The sequence below is a fragment of the Cyprinus carpio genome, chromosome B14, assembly GCF_018340385.1.
Source record: "Cyprinus carpio isolate SPL01 chromosome B14, ASM1834038v1, whole genome shotgun sequence".
Taxonomy (NCBI): domain Eukaryota; kingdom Metazoa; phylum Chordata; class Actinopteri; order Cypriniformes; family Cyprinidae; genus Cyprinus; species Cyprinus carpio.
Genome location: NC_056610.1, coordinates 1,721,916 through 1,740,877, shown reverse-complemented (window position 1 = coordinate 1,740,877; position 18,962 = coordinate 1,721,916). Strand labels below are relative to the sequence as shown.

At 38.6% G+C, this 18,962-nt stretch overlaps 1 protein-coding gene across 1 annotated transcript in view; it reads right to left on the bottom strand.

Annotated features, from left to right (window-relative positions):
* Positions 1–370: 370 nt before the first annotated feature.
* Positions 371–18,962, bottom strand: part of si:zfos-2326c3.2 (mitogen-activated protein kinase kinase kinase kinase 4) — a 49,958-nt gene continuing 31,366 nt past the window's right edge. Inside the window, 7 exon segments of the mRNA XM_042737704.1 lie at positions 371–1,855; positions 2,019–2,158; positions 4,747–4,906; positions 14,108–14,257; positions 15,736–15,836; positions 16,137–16,271; positions 16,648–16,791. Coding sequence (XP_042593638.1) covers positions 1,772–1,855; positions 2,019–2,158; positions 4,747–4,906; positions 14,108–14,257; positions 15,736–15,836; positions 16,137–16,271; positions 16,648–16,791 — 914 coding nt within the window. The 3' untranslated portion in view covers positions 371–1,771.

Sequence of the window (18,962 nt, the reverse complement as noted above, 5' to 3'; positions counted from 1 at the left end):
GTTCAGTGATGATCCTGTTGTGATGAACCCTGCTCTCTGTATACTGAGACGCTCTGCTGGAGTACAGATCAATTCAGTGCACTGCAAATCATCACAATTCTCACACGTCTGTTCTCTAGTGTCACATCAAGCCTATAAAACCCTTGGCGTGCCATTTTTAGTTTGACTGTTAATAAAAGAGTGAAATCAATAATGTGTGAAACTATAACAGCAGTATTAAGCAAGTTAGTCCGTATGTGTGCGATGTAAAGTGCACGTGGTTCACAAGTATTACATCTTCACAAGCACGGGTGTTTTCAGTGCAAATATAACATTTCAATGAAAAGTTCAGTCCATCTGATCCCAAACGCCACACCACTGGCTTTTACAACTCTGACTTCCCATATTTCAACTTTCTTTAACTCTCTTTCATACGATTATCTTCCAATTCCTGTTGCTTTTCTTTGCTTCATTCAATTTCCTCATTTAAGACTGAGAAACAACAGGATCACCTGCGTCACAAATCACTCCGCACTTGCTATGCTGATTTCCACACACATGCAAGCTTCACTCTATTATTTTCACATTCCAAAAACAAGGACCATGTTTGAGAACTGTCCTGTGACACTGAACTAATACTATGTTAAGTGACAGAAGTGTACTGAGCGTCAGTGAATGTCTCTGAGCGTCTCACACACACCGTAAACTATCAGAGAGAGAGGTGACTGATGAATTCAAGTACGTCAATCATGTATTTGTGTTATATACACTTAAGCTCAGATGAATGACTGTCAAACTGTCAATGTACCTAAAGATCGATACTGAAGACTGATTTAAAAGAACCAGCGCCAAAACAAAGAGCAGAAAACACACTGTCATCTGAGAAATGTGCTCAACAACTGATTGAGAAATAGTGGCCACAAAGACCGATGCCAATCAAAGATGAATTCTCAAATGTACAGAAGAAAAACAAAGCAAATGAACAGTGATGTTCAGACTGCAGACAAAGATCCATCGTTTAATCTGCATGCAAACACCTGTGTATAACCAGCAACTAAACAAACCTTCCATTCCTAATGTTTTATGTGCCACTGATCCGATCTGAGTCTCTGAAGATTGAGTATCCTCTCATACCAATCCGTTAAAAACATCTGGGACGCTCGGGACATCCCTCCTTTTATTAGATAACTTTATCATGATCATTTGTCCAGTTATGTTTGTGTTTTAGTACAGTGAGAGCTATAATAAACAAACAAACAAACAAAAATATTATTAAGATATATTGCCATTTGTTATAATTAAATGTGTTTACTTGGAAAGCCTGTGATATTAAGCTGAATGTCTGCAGTTATCAGATGGTTTCAGTCATCAGTAATCAGTCATTTCTATTCTGAATTGTCTAATTCTACAGTATTTCTCTTAAAAGATGCTACAATGTTCGACAGTTACTCTATTAGCTGTTAGTATGGGCTTCACCGTGTACCAGCCATGGTTATTATTATACAATAAAATAATCAGGTTTAGGGACAAAATATCAGCATGACATGGTAATAAAAAGTAAAAATTAAAATGCAAAACAAGGTTTATGTTTTAAGCACAGATCAAGACAAATGCTGACACTGTCAGACACAACGCAATATATCTCCTATTTTACATACAATACGTATATAATATAACACTTCTATTAAAATGTTTACATGTGAATACAGAAAGTGGACAGTTTGAATCTTGAAGGTTGGTCTGTGATGTAGAGTCTGTACTTTCACCAGCAGCCGCCTGTGAACAGAGACCATCACCAGCTGAAGAGAGTGTTCTGTCCTAACGTCATGAAGTAGATCTGACTGCTTCCACCCGACTGCACCGCCGCGAAAAACACCTGCACACACACACACACACACACACACACACACGCATTCCATCTCTATGCTTTCCATTATCTTATGATGCCTGTAATAATTCTTTGTTCTGTGAGAATAATCTGTAGAGAATTTGTGCATTTCTGAATGTGATATTACACAAGTGTTTAGATGTTGTCTTACTTTATCGTTTCTCTCACACAGGAACTTGAGTTTCTGAGCCTTCTTGTGCATGAAGACTCCCTCTAGACTGCTCGTCTTGGCGGATCTCAGCTCGATGGCTTTCTCTCCCCATCCCATCACTTGATTCGACTGAAGGTAAGCTGCAGATCAACAACAACATCACATCAAGCTGAGCCAGGAATAAACACGCCAGCTGATTCAGTCCAGTAAAGCTCAGATGATCTGGAGCAAACAGGCTTTTAGTTTATATAGGGGTCATGAACTGAGAAACTAAAATTCTCTTGATCTTTTGACACATAAGACGTCACTGTACTTTAAAAACATTGTGTAAGTTTCAGAACTCAAAACTTTCTCGTTCGTTTAAAAACAGATTATATTGAACGCATGCTGCCAAAAGGACAGCTTGTGGAATGTTCTACTCTATGATGAAATAGTGTGGATAAGCACCGCCTCCACAGAAGAAGCCTGCATCTACATCACTGCCTGTTTAGCCCCGCCCATGAGTCTACATCGCTGCCTGTTTAGCCCCGCCCATGAGTCTACTTTGCTGCCTGTTTAGCCCCGCCCATGAGTCTACTTTGCTGCCTGTTTAGCCCCCTTCCCGCCCATGAGTCTACATCGCTGCCTGTTTAGCCCCGCCCATGAGTCTACTTTGCTGCCTGTTTAGCCCCGCCCATGAGTCTACTTTGCTGCCTGTTTAGCCCCGCCCATGAGTCTACTTTGCTGCCTGTTTAGCCCCGCCCATGAGTCTACTTTGCTGCCTGTTTAGCCCCGCCCATGAGTCTACTTTGCTGCCTGTTTAGCCCCGCCCATGAGTCTACATCGCTGCCTGTTTAGCCCCGCCCATGAGTCTACTTCGCTGCCTGTTTAGCCCCGCCCATGAGTCTACATCGCTGCCTGTTTAGCCCCGCCCACCGATTCTACATCACTGCGTGTTAAGCCCCGCCCACAGAGTCTACACAGAATGTTTACGAGAGAGGCGAATGCACAGATCTACACAGAAACATAACAATAAAGATGTTCTGAAGACAAGAAGATGCTGTTCAGAGCCCAGTTGTGGAACAGTCTTTCACTGCTTTCCTTCTGATCCCAACATTAGGAAACAGTGGATGAACATTATTTTTAATAAAGATCCAGATCACGTCAGTAAGAACTCGGTACTGTTTACTTCATTTCACCATGGATTCATTTTCATTACGTGATCACTATTGTTTTGTCTCTTCTTACAGATCGTTTGATATGTATTGAGTTATTTATGTGTTTTTGACCTAAATCCATCTATGAGGAATGTAGTCTGTCAATCATACACAACTATTAGCCATTCACAGCAGTGGGCGTCTACTTCTGAGTCTACAATCCTCCATATGTATTCAGACAGAGCGTTCTGATGAGTGGACCTCAGAGAACAGTACAAAATAAAAAAACAGAGGCAGTTCATGACTCCTTTAAAAGCATGTGTGAAACCATTCCAGTAGCATGGCTAATCCAATAGGTGGCACTCTCAGACAAAGCCTTGTAAGGGGAAGAAGAACCCGAGGACCGTCATCCTCTCTAAGAAGGCCAGGAGCATCAGTCCTCTGAGGGCAGGCCGTTCCGGAGTGAAGTGGTTTATTCCTTAACACACGGTGCCCCCTTCTCCTCTGTGCCTTCAGGGGACTGTTCTGCCATCCGGCCGCTTCTGGTGCTTCAGGACAGCGTTTTCCTTCACCCTCGCCCGGAGATGCAGTAACTATGGGTTTGGCCCCTGAAGGGCCCCATTCATAGATTCCAGTCTCTCAAATGAAGTTTTTGAGACCATACTTCACTCCAGAGCTCCCTTCACGAGGAAATCAAGCTCCCTCAAGTGGAGTATTTTCCCTTCATGTTGCAGAACAGTGTACAGTACAGTGCTGGAGTTCCTGCAGGATCTGTTATCTTAGTAATGTCTCTTAAGAGAGTGAAAAAGTATTAACTTGTATTATTAACTTATTTTATTATTAGCTTCTATATTATTCAAGACACATTACTTTAGCTGGTGTGTTTGTTTGCCTTTACTCCATGTTCGGTACACAACATGACTACTTCATATAGAGACACTGCTGAGGGAATGAAGATGCAGTGAATGTTCTCGTCTGTTATTCAAACAGAGCAAGAGAAATCATCAGATCTAATGGCTCTCACTGGACTGCCTTCTGTTTCATCACACATCACTTGCCATGAGTACAGGCCTGCTCACACCGAGAACAATAACGATATTAGCTTCACGTTTGATCGGAGCGTGTGCTTCAGTTACGTTCTCAGAAGATAAATGCATGACCTCAGCTCTGAAAGCAATGCCAAAGATATTGTTCCAGTTGTGGTGTGGATTTTGGAAACTTCAGCGTTTTTATTCTGATCAGCCTCATCCAGAGCTGAAGAACGGCGGCGGCTTTTCTCCACTCCATCTGCTGTTGTGTAGGAAGTGAGGTGACTCATCCATCCAAATGACTTGATTTTTTTTTTGTTTTTTTTTTTACATCTAGAGTCTCATGAACATCAGTCATAACAAGAACTTCCTTAATATGACTGCAGCTCTCGAGGAGCAACATAGCTCTCGAGCTCAGATACACAAGACAATCAAATCCATACTGCACCCCGAACAGATAATCACTGTATGTTATGTGCATCATGTACATCTCTGCTACACATCTGTGTGTGTGTGTGTGTGTGTGTGTGTGTGTGTGTGTGTGTGTGGAGTGCTGGAGCTCACCCACAGAGGCGGGCATCTCCCCCCACTGCAGCACTGTCTCCTTGGTGATGCGGCCATAAGTGTCAATATAGACGCCCTCGTCCTCGTAACACAGCAACAGCTCCATCCCACTGCTGCTGGGGAGGATGATGATGGCATGCGGCCGAATCACACCTTGGATCTGAAACACACAGGCATTCTGTTATAAAGATATTAACAGTAACTGCCTTAATAAATCCAGTCTGTGTCAGCAAATAGAATTCACAGATATGACACTCTACTGTACTGCTTATGCTATGGTCACATCACCCATAGTTCCTCTCAAGTACATTTACATTTACAAGTACATCACCTGGTCATTACATTAAATTAGTATTTTCATGTTAAAGTTGTATAAAGTGGTTTATTATTCGAGAAAAATGTATACTAATGCACTAATAAATGTTAATTAAAAAATATACTAATACTATGTACAGTTGAGACATCTTACATTTATGCTTTATAATAAAATCAATTCAGTTATGTTTTTAAACAAAGGGGCACATATAACAAAATTATTAGAGAAGCAAAATTTGGAAATTGGAAGGACAAGCACTTTTGTCAAACACATTGTCATAAATAACATGCAGCTACATTAGCCTGTGAATGTGATATGAATCCAAGTCACAGTATGTTTCTTTTAAAAAAGAAAAAGGTGTTATAAATAAGCCTTGTGGGTAAAAACAGTGAGGTAAATCAGACAAAAAGGTCATTAATAAAGTCATTAATAAAACGTATCCTTCAGGCTCACTGTATAATAAATTGTTGAGATACAGAAACTTGCAGACACAAATTGTTTTTTTTATTACAAACATAGCAGTCAACCATTTACAAGTGCAGCCTTGGGATACATCTACATTAATCTGGATATGTTTGAAAACTGCATTTTCCAAAAGTTTCTCATCCACACTGAAACTTCAGGAAATGTTAAATTTGCTTTACTGCACATGCATAAAGCCTCAAAAAAGCTTGCTGAGACAATACAGACAGAACAGACATGATACGTTTTCATGCAGGTCTTCTGGCAGGATCCTTGTTTTGGGGCTAAAAGCAATCACAAGTAAATCAAGTGCATGTTCTGTCATCTTGCAGGACTGTGATATGAAGAGTGTTCAATGTAACAGTCTGTAGCAATAGTGTAAAGTGAATAGCACATAACAGGAATAATACCGGTATAAAGACAGATATATATTGGTACAATATGTATCACATGACTTAACGTTCAAAAGCCTCCATTTTCACAGTCCACACTACAACCCAAAAACTGCGTTTTCAAATTTATCCACTTTAAAGAGCGTTTTCAAAAATCTACATTTTCTTTGACAAAAATGCCATCTCAGTGTGGACGGAAGGGCAAAATGGAGACAAAAAGATGCGTTTTCAAATGAAAATGTTTTAATGTGGACAAGATCTTGGACGCCATAAATGTAACCTGTCTAATAATGCATATAGCATGTCAATATCAGAGTTCTGTGTAGTCTGGTGATCTCATGCCTGGTAGTCCCGAGTACAGTGCACCCACATCCAGTGGTCCTGGAGGTCTCAGGTCTTGTGGTACTAATGGTCCCAAGTCTAGTTGTCCTGGAGGTCCCAGATCTGGTGGTCCCAGGTTTTGTGGCCCCGCAGGTCCCAGGTCTGGTGGTACTAGAGGTCCCAAGTCTTGTTGTCCTGGAGGTCCCAGATCTGGTGGTCCAGGAGGTCCCAGGTTTTGTGGCCCCAGAGGTCCCAGGTCTGGTGGTCCTACAGGTCCCAAGTCTTGTGGCCCCGGAGGTACCTGGTCTGGTGGTCCTACAGGTCCCAAGTCTTGTGGTCCTGGAGGTCTCAGGTCTTGTTGCCCCGGAGGGTCTTCCAATATACTCAGTGATTCCAAAGAAGGCTGCCAGTGTCCCGAGTGTTTGGGCCGCACACACTTCCCTGTCTGACACCTTCGGCACAGAGGTGACAGTGTCCCTGCCGTCAAACTCTCTGGCATAGCTGGGAGGGCAGTCCCAGAGTCCACTCCAGTCCCGGAGCCACCCTGCTCTACCATCTTCTGATCCTCCATGGTCTCCATTTCCATTGGTTCTGCCTCAATCCCTTGCTCCACTGGGACCCTGTGCTGTCCAGGTCTTTTCCACTTCATGGTCCTGTCCCTCTATCACTTTCTCTAGTCCTCCTCAGCTCCACCACCCTCCTGGATTTGTTTTTTGTGTGTTAATTGGTGTCTTACGTTGGGTGTCATAAGTCATAACGTCTCCTAAATAGGGGGCTCTGAGCTCGTTTAATGTAGTCTTTCCGTTTGTAGTTCTGTTTAGTTCACGTTTCCTGCATACACATACTTAACTACTGATAATGTATGTGATGCGAGAGACAGCATATATCCTATTCTAAGAAAATAATTTTACATTATTATTTGTAATGATCAAAAAGCATGTGCAAAGTAACAACTCTGTAGGACAGGGGTCTCCAAACTAGATCCTGGAGGACCAGTGCCCTGCAGAGTTTAGCTCCAACTGGCCTTAACACACCTATCTGGAAGTTTCTAGTGTGTCTAGTAAGAGCTTGATTAGCTGGTTCAAGTGTGTTTAATTAGGGTTGGAGCTAAACTCAGCAGGACACCGGCCCTCTAGGACCGAGTTTGGAGCTGTAGGGTCAAATTATTTTTTATGTACTTTATTTACATTTTATTTACTTTGTAATGCTGCTGTTTGCTGACATTATGTCTGTGGTCAAAAATTAAAATGAAACTCGGGATTTGACACGTGTGCGGTTAAGGCTAGAAGGGATACGTTTGGCTCTACTGGGCATGCGCACATAAATACAGCATAATTTTTGTCATACTGTACAACATTAATTAGTATTTCATTATTGTAAAGGGTAAGTTTAGGGCTGGGGTAGGTGTAGACGTTAATAAAACACAATCTAACAGGTAGAAAATTAAATTAGAAACATCTAAACTATTCAGAACGCAGCAAGTGCACCGCTGGTCATGTGAAAAGAATCAACGAATCAGCTTCATCCTTTCTCGTAACAAAATTGAAAGCTAAGCCAAGATGGAGAAACAGCTGATCATAGCTGTACAAGGATAGCTATTTTTTAAATGAATTTATTAGCAGAGCTACTGCAAGGAATTTTTAGTGCTGGAAATCCATTTATTTTTTGCTGAAACTTCTGCATCTTCATGGAGAGCAGGTCATGGTTGCCTAGCAACGGCAGACGCCACTGGAGCACAAGCACAGAGCGCAGGCTACAGAGTGCTTTGGAAAAAAAGGGAAAGCGGCGCGCCTAGCGTTTTCCACACGTTTTCAGGCGCGACATGCAAATGTGGTTTTGTTTGAAAGAGAAAAACAAATTTTGCTGGAGTTTGTTGAGACCAACAAAGAATATTTGCCGAGTCCAGTGACCAAGTCCGAGAAAAGTCAGAGTGCAAACACCAACGAGTCCGAGACAAGTCCGAGACGATAGAAAAAAAGTCCGGATAATAAAGAGTCTGGACTCAAGTACTACAGCCCTACCCATCCCTAATAATCAGGGATCCAGAAATATATATATATATTTTCAATTAGATTATTATACTTTTACAAACTGTTATGTATGAACACAGTTTCATGTTTTTATATTCATCAGTTCAGTACATTTTTACCTTTTAGCCTTGTTAGACAGAGGAGGTTGTCCGTGAGTTGTGTGTGTGTGTGTATGTATATATATATATATATATATATATATATATATATATATACATACATACATACATATATATATATTATAATATATATATATATAATATAAAATATTCTTATATTTATTCTTTTCTGCTCCTTACCTATTTGTAAACCCCCACCCTTGTTTTTCTGAGCAATAAAATCATTTATTAAAGAATTATCCTTAATTATGCCTATATATATATATTATCTCCCTTGGTCCCTAACACGTTACTCTAGTCAAGGCTGAGCCGAGCAAAGTTATTGAGTGCAATGCTGCGCAGTTGCTATAGTGTTCTAGATCAAATTAGGAAGACATACAAAACTGTGCAGAGGACAGGAGTTAAGAAATACTGTACTTGGTGGTTGCCAGAGCATTGCTTCAGTGTTTTGAGAGGTTTTTAGTGCATTGTTGTGTGGTTGCTTACTGTCCACCCCCAGGCATCTATAATATCTCTTCTGGTCTCTAGACAAGGTAAACCTGAGATTTTTTCCGATCATGAGTCCGAACAACATTCACATACCTCTCGTAAACAAGCCACATGATTTGAGATATCATTCATCACAAATGTAATTATTGTTAAGGGTTTGGTCATTATTCTAGTGTTAATAAAATTCAAGTTCTCATCACAAATTGGTAATTAAGTAAATGCACTGACCATGTAAGTCTGTTTACAAGAGTGAGGTTAAACACATTTTAACAGTATTAAAAGTCACAGTATGTGTAACTTTTCACTAAGTTAATATATAACGTTTTCTTAACCACTTTTGCATGCAGGTCTCCCAAGCTCATGACAATAAAGCATCAGAATAGATATTCCCTCATTAACACAACCGCACACCTCCCACTGTACTTGCCTGACTCAGAAATAAATTGACGCACACTGTGCTGCCGTCCCTCTGTAGAGCCACCACAATCCTGAGCATCAACACGGGCATCCAGAGCCGCAGAGCGATCTTTATCCTCTGCCGTGGGATTCTCATGAGCGCCAGCGGTGCAAACACGCCGCCACAAACAGAGAGCGTGTGTTTCCAAGTGGGAGAGGGGGTTTTAATGAGGAGCAGAGGTGCTTTAATGATGACTGTGTGAGAGTGAGTGTGTTTAAATGTGTGAGTGTTTGTGAGAGAGAGAGAGAGAGACAGAACGAATGAACGAGAGAATGGGAGGGAATGGATGAGAAAATGTTGGTATGGAAAGCTACATGATCTAGTGCAGCCCAGCCTCCAGTTCTGTTCTCACCGCTAGTTCACTCTAAATTTATCTACCGCCTGGTATTAGAAAAAACTCTGAAATAACAGGTCATTTTAATGGGCTTATGCTCTGGGAACGTGGCGAAGGCTGCAGAGTTATTTTTGGGTGCGAGATCAGTTTGAAGAAACTAGCACACACACAGACTGTGAGGGTGAACTAGTCCGTGAGTATGTGTGTGGATGAAGCAGTCATTGATTTTGTTTTCTGTTTGTGTGTGTGGTGACTTTTGCTGTTTTTTTTCATCACAACATTATGTTCTGCATGCTGTGCATATTTACACAAGCTCTGAAATGTAGTGTTTTAGGGTTAATCGTTAACCCCACTATCAGAATTGATTCCTTGTGAGAAAAGGAAAGGTTTGAAATATCTATATGTGCTGCTTTTGTGATGTTACCTCATAATAGCCTGGTTTCTCCCAAGGTTTTTTTTTCTCCTTTTCACAAAACTTGAACTGACACTATTGTCTTTGACTATCAATTGAAACAGCTGTTCAAAACTGTTGCACTTGGTGTTTAGATGTTTCAGAATAATGGGATCCACAGACACCAGTTCCCACTGAACATGAACTAACTGCACTGCATCAGCACTGCTTCTGGTCCCCAACACCACTTTTCACATCTGACATTATGTCTGCAGGCTCTTGTAAATAAATTTTTGTTTTAACTGTAGCTGTTTTTTGTTTGTTTTTTCTCTCGATTTGATTCAATTAAACCTATTTGAATGTACTTCATCAATACTGTTAATATCAGAATTTGTTTATTAAGTGAATTTGTCTGTATTATTTTCTCTCACAGTGATGTATATATTTACCTGGAGCATCATAATGAAATATGTATCACGTTTTGTACTGCAACATTTAATGCTTGTACAATCAAATACACAGTGAATTTGTCAGTATCCAGTTTGTGTATGTGATCTGAATGAATGTTTCTGTGGTATTTCATGATGATAAATGAGTTCTTTGATCAAATGGTTCTGCAAGTTTGAGGTTTCTTTAGTGATTTGAAATCACAAAGTGAACACTGGGTGAGCCTGTGTTAAACATGACTGCTGTGAGTTTAGTGAAAAATGACATCAGTGTTCTGCAATTAGTGCCAAAGTGACTTGAAACAAAGTGCATCATTCTACCAACAACATATAGTACAAATTATAATGTCTTTAAAAGGTGGCAGATACACATTGTCCCACCATTAGTGCAGTCAACATGGGAACACATAACAGCGTTATAACTGATTATTGCTGGATTTACTCAGCTACCCAGCACACTAGCATATAACATATAGTCTACGATAATATTGTAACTGTGTGATTTAGTTTATTATAGTTAATATCACATAAAGACTGACGTTTTTCTCCAAATATCAGCACAATTGCAAATGTGATATTGATTTTATAAAACAGTCCAATAAACTATGTGTATATTAAGTGACTTACATTTAAGACAAAACAGTTCTTGGTTTTTCTGCATTTCAACAAAAATAGTTCTAGCAAATCCACAGCAGAACCGTGTTGTGACTCTGAGTGACACATGATGGTGTTTCGTTACTGAATGAATCAACCGACTAAACGAATCGATTGAATGAATGACTCAATGACTCACTCATGCAGTGATTTAAGGTTTATATTTAAAGTATATTTTCCCTTTTCCCCCCAAAATCATTTCAAATAGTAGTACTCAACATTTTTTTTTAAACATCAAAACGTTATGTACAGTTGTGCTCATAAGTTTACATACCCCTTGCAAAATGTGTAAAATGTTTCTTTAATTTTAATTAAAACACCAAATTTCTTTAACATTTGAAATGATACCATGACAAAGTTATCGCTTTCCTTATTCAAACTGATTTTTTTTTTGACATGAATATATGGTTGACCTGAAGAATGAAATCTGTATCATACACTTGGAAAATTATGAGCTATATCACTGCTTATCGACTCTAGGGGTGTGACAATACACTTAGCTCACCAGATGAGACAAAATACAGATACTTGGTTCACTACAACAAGATAATATTTTAATACTATTTTAATACTATTTTTAAGAATGACAGTTCTATTTCACTGAACTGAACTATTTCAGTGACAAAATACTTGTATTTTAATTACAAAAAGTAAAACAATGCAGTTTTATTTAGAAATATTTTAACTAATCTAGGGCTGTAACTAATGATTATTTTGGGAATCAAGTAATCTACTGAGTAATCTGATATTTTTTAGTAACACAAACAGACCTAAGTGAAAACCAGGCTTTAGTATGACTATTTATATATAAACTAACGATGTAGCAATAATAACTGGCTCAAATAAAATATCAAAACCAAGTAATTGCATGGTTTTATTGAACAACACTGTTAAAATACATATTTATATACATTTTATTTTGAAATCGCGATGGACGATAAATGGCATATTTAGGCATAGGTTGATGTATTCTCCGGTGTTGCCAAAGGTTTATAAATGATTTACGTTACAAATCTAGTGAGTTTAAATATGCGCTAGATGGACATCTTTGATCATTGTGCTTCTGCATTCCAGTGTTGCCTACTAATTTTCAGGGGAAGTTGCTAAAGGAGGGTTGATTTGTATCTAAAAGTTGCTAAAAGATATTGTGATGTAATTGTGCAATGGCATCATTACATAATTGTGATGCAAAATTGTGTCACTGCATTAAATCCCAGCAAAAAATATATTTAAATATGTGTCATGAAATATGTTTTTTTTTTAATTAGCTAGTAAACTAATAAAACTATACACTGTAAACAATTATAATTTAAAGTGGTGTATAGTTAGTATGCTACATTCTAAGAGTCTGTAAAAACAGGGCACAATCTACACAATCTACTTAATATGAAGGAATTTTCCGTATTGATTTTTCACAGGTTTTTGTTTTTGGGTTACAACGGATAATGGATAACAGATATGTCCTGGAAAATTACCAGTACTTTTTCCATTTTTCTAGATATTTTTTCTTACAGTGATCAACTGATCAACAATTGCAGGTACAAGCTACTAATAAGGTGTATCAAATGAACAATGATTCAATGATTATTATTATTAAACTGAGCAATTGCAAAGAGCAGCAATCTTAATTCATGTGTTGTGTGTACTGCTAAACATCTTCCTCTTTTTGTGTAATTCAGCTGTAAAATGCGTCTCTTTCTATCATTTGAGTCACTGAACAAAAGTTGCTAAATACATGTTGGCAAATACATTTTAAAAATAGCTCAGTTTGTTGCTAGGTGCTTTTGGAAGAAAAAGTTGCTAGGGTAGTCTGAAAAGCTGCTAAATTTAGCAACAAAATTGCTAAGTTGGATGCTCGGTTCATCAGGGCTGCGACTCCGCAGTTGGATACTATTATGTGCATCCCCTGTTTAAAAAGCAAAGCATTCTGATTGGCTAGTAATGTTAGTTTGGTTGAGAGGGTAAGCTATGCTCCTCTCATACCATTGGTAGATGAACTTATGGACTCGAAAGGGATATCAACAATTTTTTTTTTAAATGTAAGATTATTTTTTTCTGCAGCCAAATGCTGCACGCCGGAGATCCGGCACGGTACCGGAGAACTTTAAGCCCTGATTTTTGTCTTGTGGAGAATATATAAACATCAGTTATGTGAAATAGCTAATTTAGGAAAGTATTAAATAAAAAAAATAACATGCAGTTTTCATGATCCCTGTTATTTTTTTAAAATGATAACAATTTCTATATTCTGAAAGGGATATGTAAACTTATGAGCACAACTGCTGGTTAACTGCATTCATATCCTGCATTAAACAGTCTAAATGCATCTAAATGACACTTCAGGTGCAGATTCTGTGCAACCTCTGCATTGCAAACACAAACTGTGTTGATATTGATTATATATGATTATTAACAGCCCTATAGTGTCTTACAATTTAAATTTATTGATGAAATTGAATTTACATTCATTTATAAAAGATGCATACATTTAATTAGGTAAAAAAAATGGCCTTATAAAGGTAAAAAAAAATACAATAAAAGCTAAAAATCAATTTAAACTTATTGGAAAAGTTCATTTCTGCTACTCCTGCAAACTAACCACCTGACAGAATATGAAGAATATCTAAAGATTTGGGAGTCAGCTGTCCACGGCAGTCATAAACCTGCCAAAATACCAGCACAATATCACACTCAGCAAAATATTCTCTAATTATCGTTATCGACAAAATTCCAGAAAATATGGAGATATCATTTTATGTCCTTATCGCACACCCCCTACTAACATGTGCCAAAGATTTCCCATGAAGAGAGTGAAAGCTAATGTGAATGTGCACACAGATGATGACTCACAACAGTGGAGAAACATTCCCAACGCCACAGCTTGTACTTCACTTATTAAACGTTGTTTATTAGTGGTGTGAAACGTGGCAGGAATGTAAAGAGTACTCACATGACTGGGCAGGTAGAGATCGAAGGGTGTCCCCGAGTCCACATCAATAGCATGAAACCCAAAGTGAGAGCCGTAGATGACCTTTAACCTCTGTCCGTTCTCCACCGTCAGGTCGACCGAGAGCGGCTTCTGAGGCAGTGAGTTGAACGCCTGACACACATGCACAACAACACGCTTAGTCTACTGCATCAACACCACCGTCTCTGTGTTTGTGTGTTTTTGTCTCACACTGACAGTGGTTTTCTGTCAGCCACATTCTATAACACACACCCATAGATGCTCTAGAAATGTGCAGTGTGTTTGTGACGTGTGAATTAAACCATTAACAGGGCTGTGTTATTCAACTCGATGCATCATACATCACAGGAGTTACTCTGCACACAAACACACACACACACACACACACACACACACACACACACACACACACACACACACACACACACACACAGTAGGGTAAGTGGCCTGTGATTGTAAACAGGGCTCGAGTCTTCACATAATGATCAAACACAATGCCTTTGACTGCTTTGATATTTTAGGTTTGGAGTTCTACTATTTTAGGACAGGGCTGATGCAAAACATCCATCTGACCAATTTGTACACCGACACAGATACTGATTTTTTTTTTATTATCTGTACTATTACTCCTATTTAGGTGCACATTTCATTAATTTGTTGAGTGCTTCAGGAGAGACAATATGATGCACAATGCCACTCACAACTGAGGAAGAATTTCTAAGCCACTTTCTAACCACATTTAGTCATTAAACTCTAACATGCAATGTTTGTATTTCCATAAGAATATGCAGGACAAAAATCTGAGCAAATGCTATAAGTCTAAACGATGTCAGAAGTAGAGTAAGTCTCTCCGGACCGCAGTGAAGTAGGACACGTACTCAAAAATGACCCATTTCCAAAAACACCCCACTCACATTACCTTTCATCACACCATCCTATTTCTTACAACGGAAGAATATATAAACATGAATAGCAGGTAATTAGAAATATCTCGTTAGAAAGTGTGCTAGTTGTGACTGTGACAGACTCCTTAGCCATGATCCGTAGTAACGTGCACAGTGAATCTCAGAAACCGCATTAGTACAGCTTTCTATCTCAGTCCACTGGATTCAGTAGAAATACGTGACTGTGCCTACACTACAGAAACACACCTATACATGCATCTTACTGCGGTCCAGCTGAAAGAAACACCATCAGCTTTTGTTGCTTTTTACACAAATCATGATTACAGTGGCTTATAATTTAATTAATGAAGACTCGCACAACATTGTTATGAGCTCAAAACACTTGTACCATAGTGCATTATTTGTAAAGGAATACAGTTTGATGTTTGCTGCACATGTGTGGTTCTCTGGTGTAGTAAACGTGCTCGTTAGCACACCCGGTACAGCACTGCACTAGAGATGTGAAGCGCTGGAGGACCATGATAAAGAGCTCATGGAAGGAAGAGAAAACTGGCATGACTGCTTCAGCACATGCTTTCTTCTTTCTCACATTTGCGTTTGTTAACAATAACGGTTATCAGTTATTGGATTAGGGTTTAGTGCACGTGCAACATCGTTTTTGTAAATGCGGTACATTATTAATCGCTACTAATATGCAAGACTTACTTTGAAAGCCATGAACTTGTGATATGGTTTGGGAGCCCAGGCGTAGACCTCCACAGCGCTCCTCAAGGCGATGACCAGGAACTTGATTTTCTCATAGCGAACTGAAATCATCAGCATGATGTGAGTATGGTGTACAAGATCATCGAAAACACTGACTTACAGTGATGACACTGAAATCTGAGTCTTGATAGATGTGTTTATTCTGCTCATCAGGGAGTCAGTCTGCATTCTCCTCTGGTTTGGTAGATTAAGTTCACTAGGTGTTTCCATGCAGTCTATTATTATTATAATGTTTAGTATGTTTTTAATGAGTTTACAGTCAAGCTGCTTGAGACGCAGCACACTGGTGTTTGTTGGTGAACTCTGTTAAACACGTGAATGTTGTCTTGTTCTGGACTCACCTACTTTGTAGCTCACACACCCCTCCAGCTCCCCCACTGAGCTCCAGCCCTGCTTCTTCTCCACCTCTGGATCATTACGCAAGATCTTGTTCCTCAGCCAGGACAGGTAGTACAGCCTCAGCTTGTTTTTCTTACCTTTCCACAAGAAATCATGAAGAGATGACACACATATACACACTACCGGTTAAAAGTTTAGAATAATTAAGGCTTGCAGATGGACGAATAACATTGCTTGTAAAGATGAGAATATTGTGGTAAGAGATGACAATGATACCGTTCATGCAGTTATAAGCAGGGTATAAGCCCCTGAGTATAGGAGTGAGTACACTTTCATGACAGACTGTCTCTATGAAGTGAATAATATTGCTGCTTGCGCATGCATGAGTGATGTCAAGTAAAGAGTGAGAATGTGTTATGCTTCAAGAAATGTGTGGTCAGTTCTTCAAGGACTCTTGCAGGATCTGTTGATTCGTCTGCTAGTGTAAGTGTTGTGCTGAAGTGCAGTGTGCACCTGATATAGTGATGAGCACGTTGAGCCCCTCCAGCACGTCCATCTGCTGGAAGCGTCTGCGGCTGATGAGAGAGTAAACTTTACCCTGACCACTGCGGTCCAGCAGCCACAGGCCGCTCTCAGTGCCCACCAGCAGATTCACTCCTACACACACACACACACACACGGAGGAAAGACAGCAGCACGATTACACCAACTATAAGAGCATTCAAACCTGCTTTAGACGAAAGAGAAACACACTGAAGAGACTCTTGCTAACAGCATGTTTAGAAAAGAGGTTGGGATTAAAAAATCACCGCATTACAGTTTGTCAGTGGAAGTATATCATTTCATTTCTAACTTACAGTACAGGTCAAAAGTTTGGAAACATTACTATTTTTAATATTTTTGAAAGAAGTTTCTTCTGCTCATCAAGCCTGCATTTATTTGATCAAAAATACAGAAAACACAGTAATATTGTGAAATATTATTACAATTTAAAATAATTGTTTTTAAATTTATTATACTTTAAATGATCATTTATTTCTGTGATGCAAAGCTGAATTTTTAGGATCATTATCACATGATCCTTTAGAAATCATTCTAATATGATGATTCATTATCAAAGTTGGAAACAGTTCTGCTGCTTAATATTTTTTCAGAACATGTGATACTTTTTTAGGATACTTTGATGAATAAAAAGTAAAAAAAAAAAAAAGAAGAAGCTATGTTTTTAAAATATAAATATTTTGTAATAACAATATACACTACTGGTCAGTAATTTGGGGTCAGTAATTTTTTTTGTCTTTCTTTTTTTTTAAATGAAATCAATACTTTTATTCAGCAAGGATGTGTTAAATTGATAAAAAGTGAAAGTAAAGAAGATTTATATTATTAGAATTTTTTTTTTATTTTGAATAAATGCAGTTCTTTTTAACCTTTTATTGATCAAATATATTAGACAGCAGAACTGTTTCCAACACTCATAATAAATCAGAATATTAGAATGATTTCTAAATGATCATGTGATAGACTGGATGTTACATGTGACACTGAAGGCTGGAGTAATGATGCTGAAAATTCAGCTTTGCATCACAGGAATAAATTATTTTTTTAAAGTATATTCAAATAGAAAACTATTATTTTAAGTTGTAATAATATTTCACAATATTACTGTTTTTCTGTATTTTTGATCAAATAAATGCAGGCTTGATGAGCAGAAGAGACTTCTTTCAAAAACATTAAAAATAGTAATGTTTCCAAACTTTTGACCTGTACTGTATGTATGTCAAATAATTACAATTAATCCAAGCAATCTGTGATTTATGTAATTTCAACTGTGCCAAAACCAGTTATTTTTATCTGGAAATGATCAGGCCAGCAGTTTGCATTTAATAATAAAGCTGCACCAAGGAACGCGAAGCATGCATTAAAGGGTTACTCCACCCCAAAATGAAAATTTTGTCATTAATCACATACCTCCATGTCGTTCCAAACCCATAAAAACTCTGTTCGTCTTTGGAACACAATTTAAGATATTTTGGATGAAAACCGGGAGGCCTGTGACTGTCCCATCACTGTATGCTGCGTACGCTCTTCTGTGTCATCTGTGCCACAAGCATGCACTGTTTCTACGTGTATTTAGCTTTGATTTTAAATAAAACAGCGCATCTTTGTGGCATGGAGGACACAGAAGAGCATACGCAGCATACGGTGATATGGAGAGACACAGAGGAGACCGCTGACAAAGGAATTGCTGAATAAAGTTGTTATTTTTGTTTTCTTCGCTTACAAAAAGTGTTCCCGTCACTTCCTATAACACAGATTGCACGTCTGATGGCAGATGGAGTATTCTGACGACTACCTTCATATCTTTTCTGGACCGTGACACTGTTATTTATTTGGCAGTCTATGGGACAGTCTCAAGCCTCCCTGTTTTCATCCAAAATATCTTAAATTGTGTTCCGAAGACGAACAAAGGTTTTACGGGTTTGGAACGACATGGGGGTAAGTGATTAATGACAACATTTTCATTTTAGTGTGGAGTATCCCTTTAAAGGCACAATATGTAAGTTTTCACCACTAGAGGTGGCATTTTCTAAACAATAACAAAAGTGAAGCATGATGGGCTATGAGGGAGGATGTTCACGGATGAGGTATTAATTAATGTTTTTATTACCTGTACCTTCCACAGTTATTCAATCAGCGAATAAATTATACAGAGAAAGCGAGCAAAAAACATGTACATTGTCAAAGAACATTATGACTGACTTCAGTCTAGTATAAGGAGTCTTCAAACACTCTCTTATAATCTGTGAAGCTGTCTATCTGTGGTT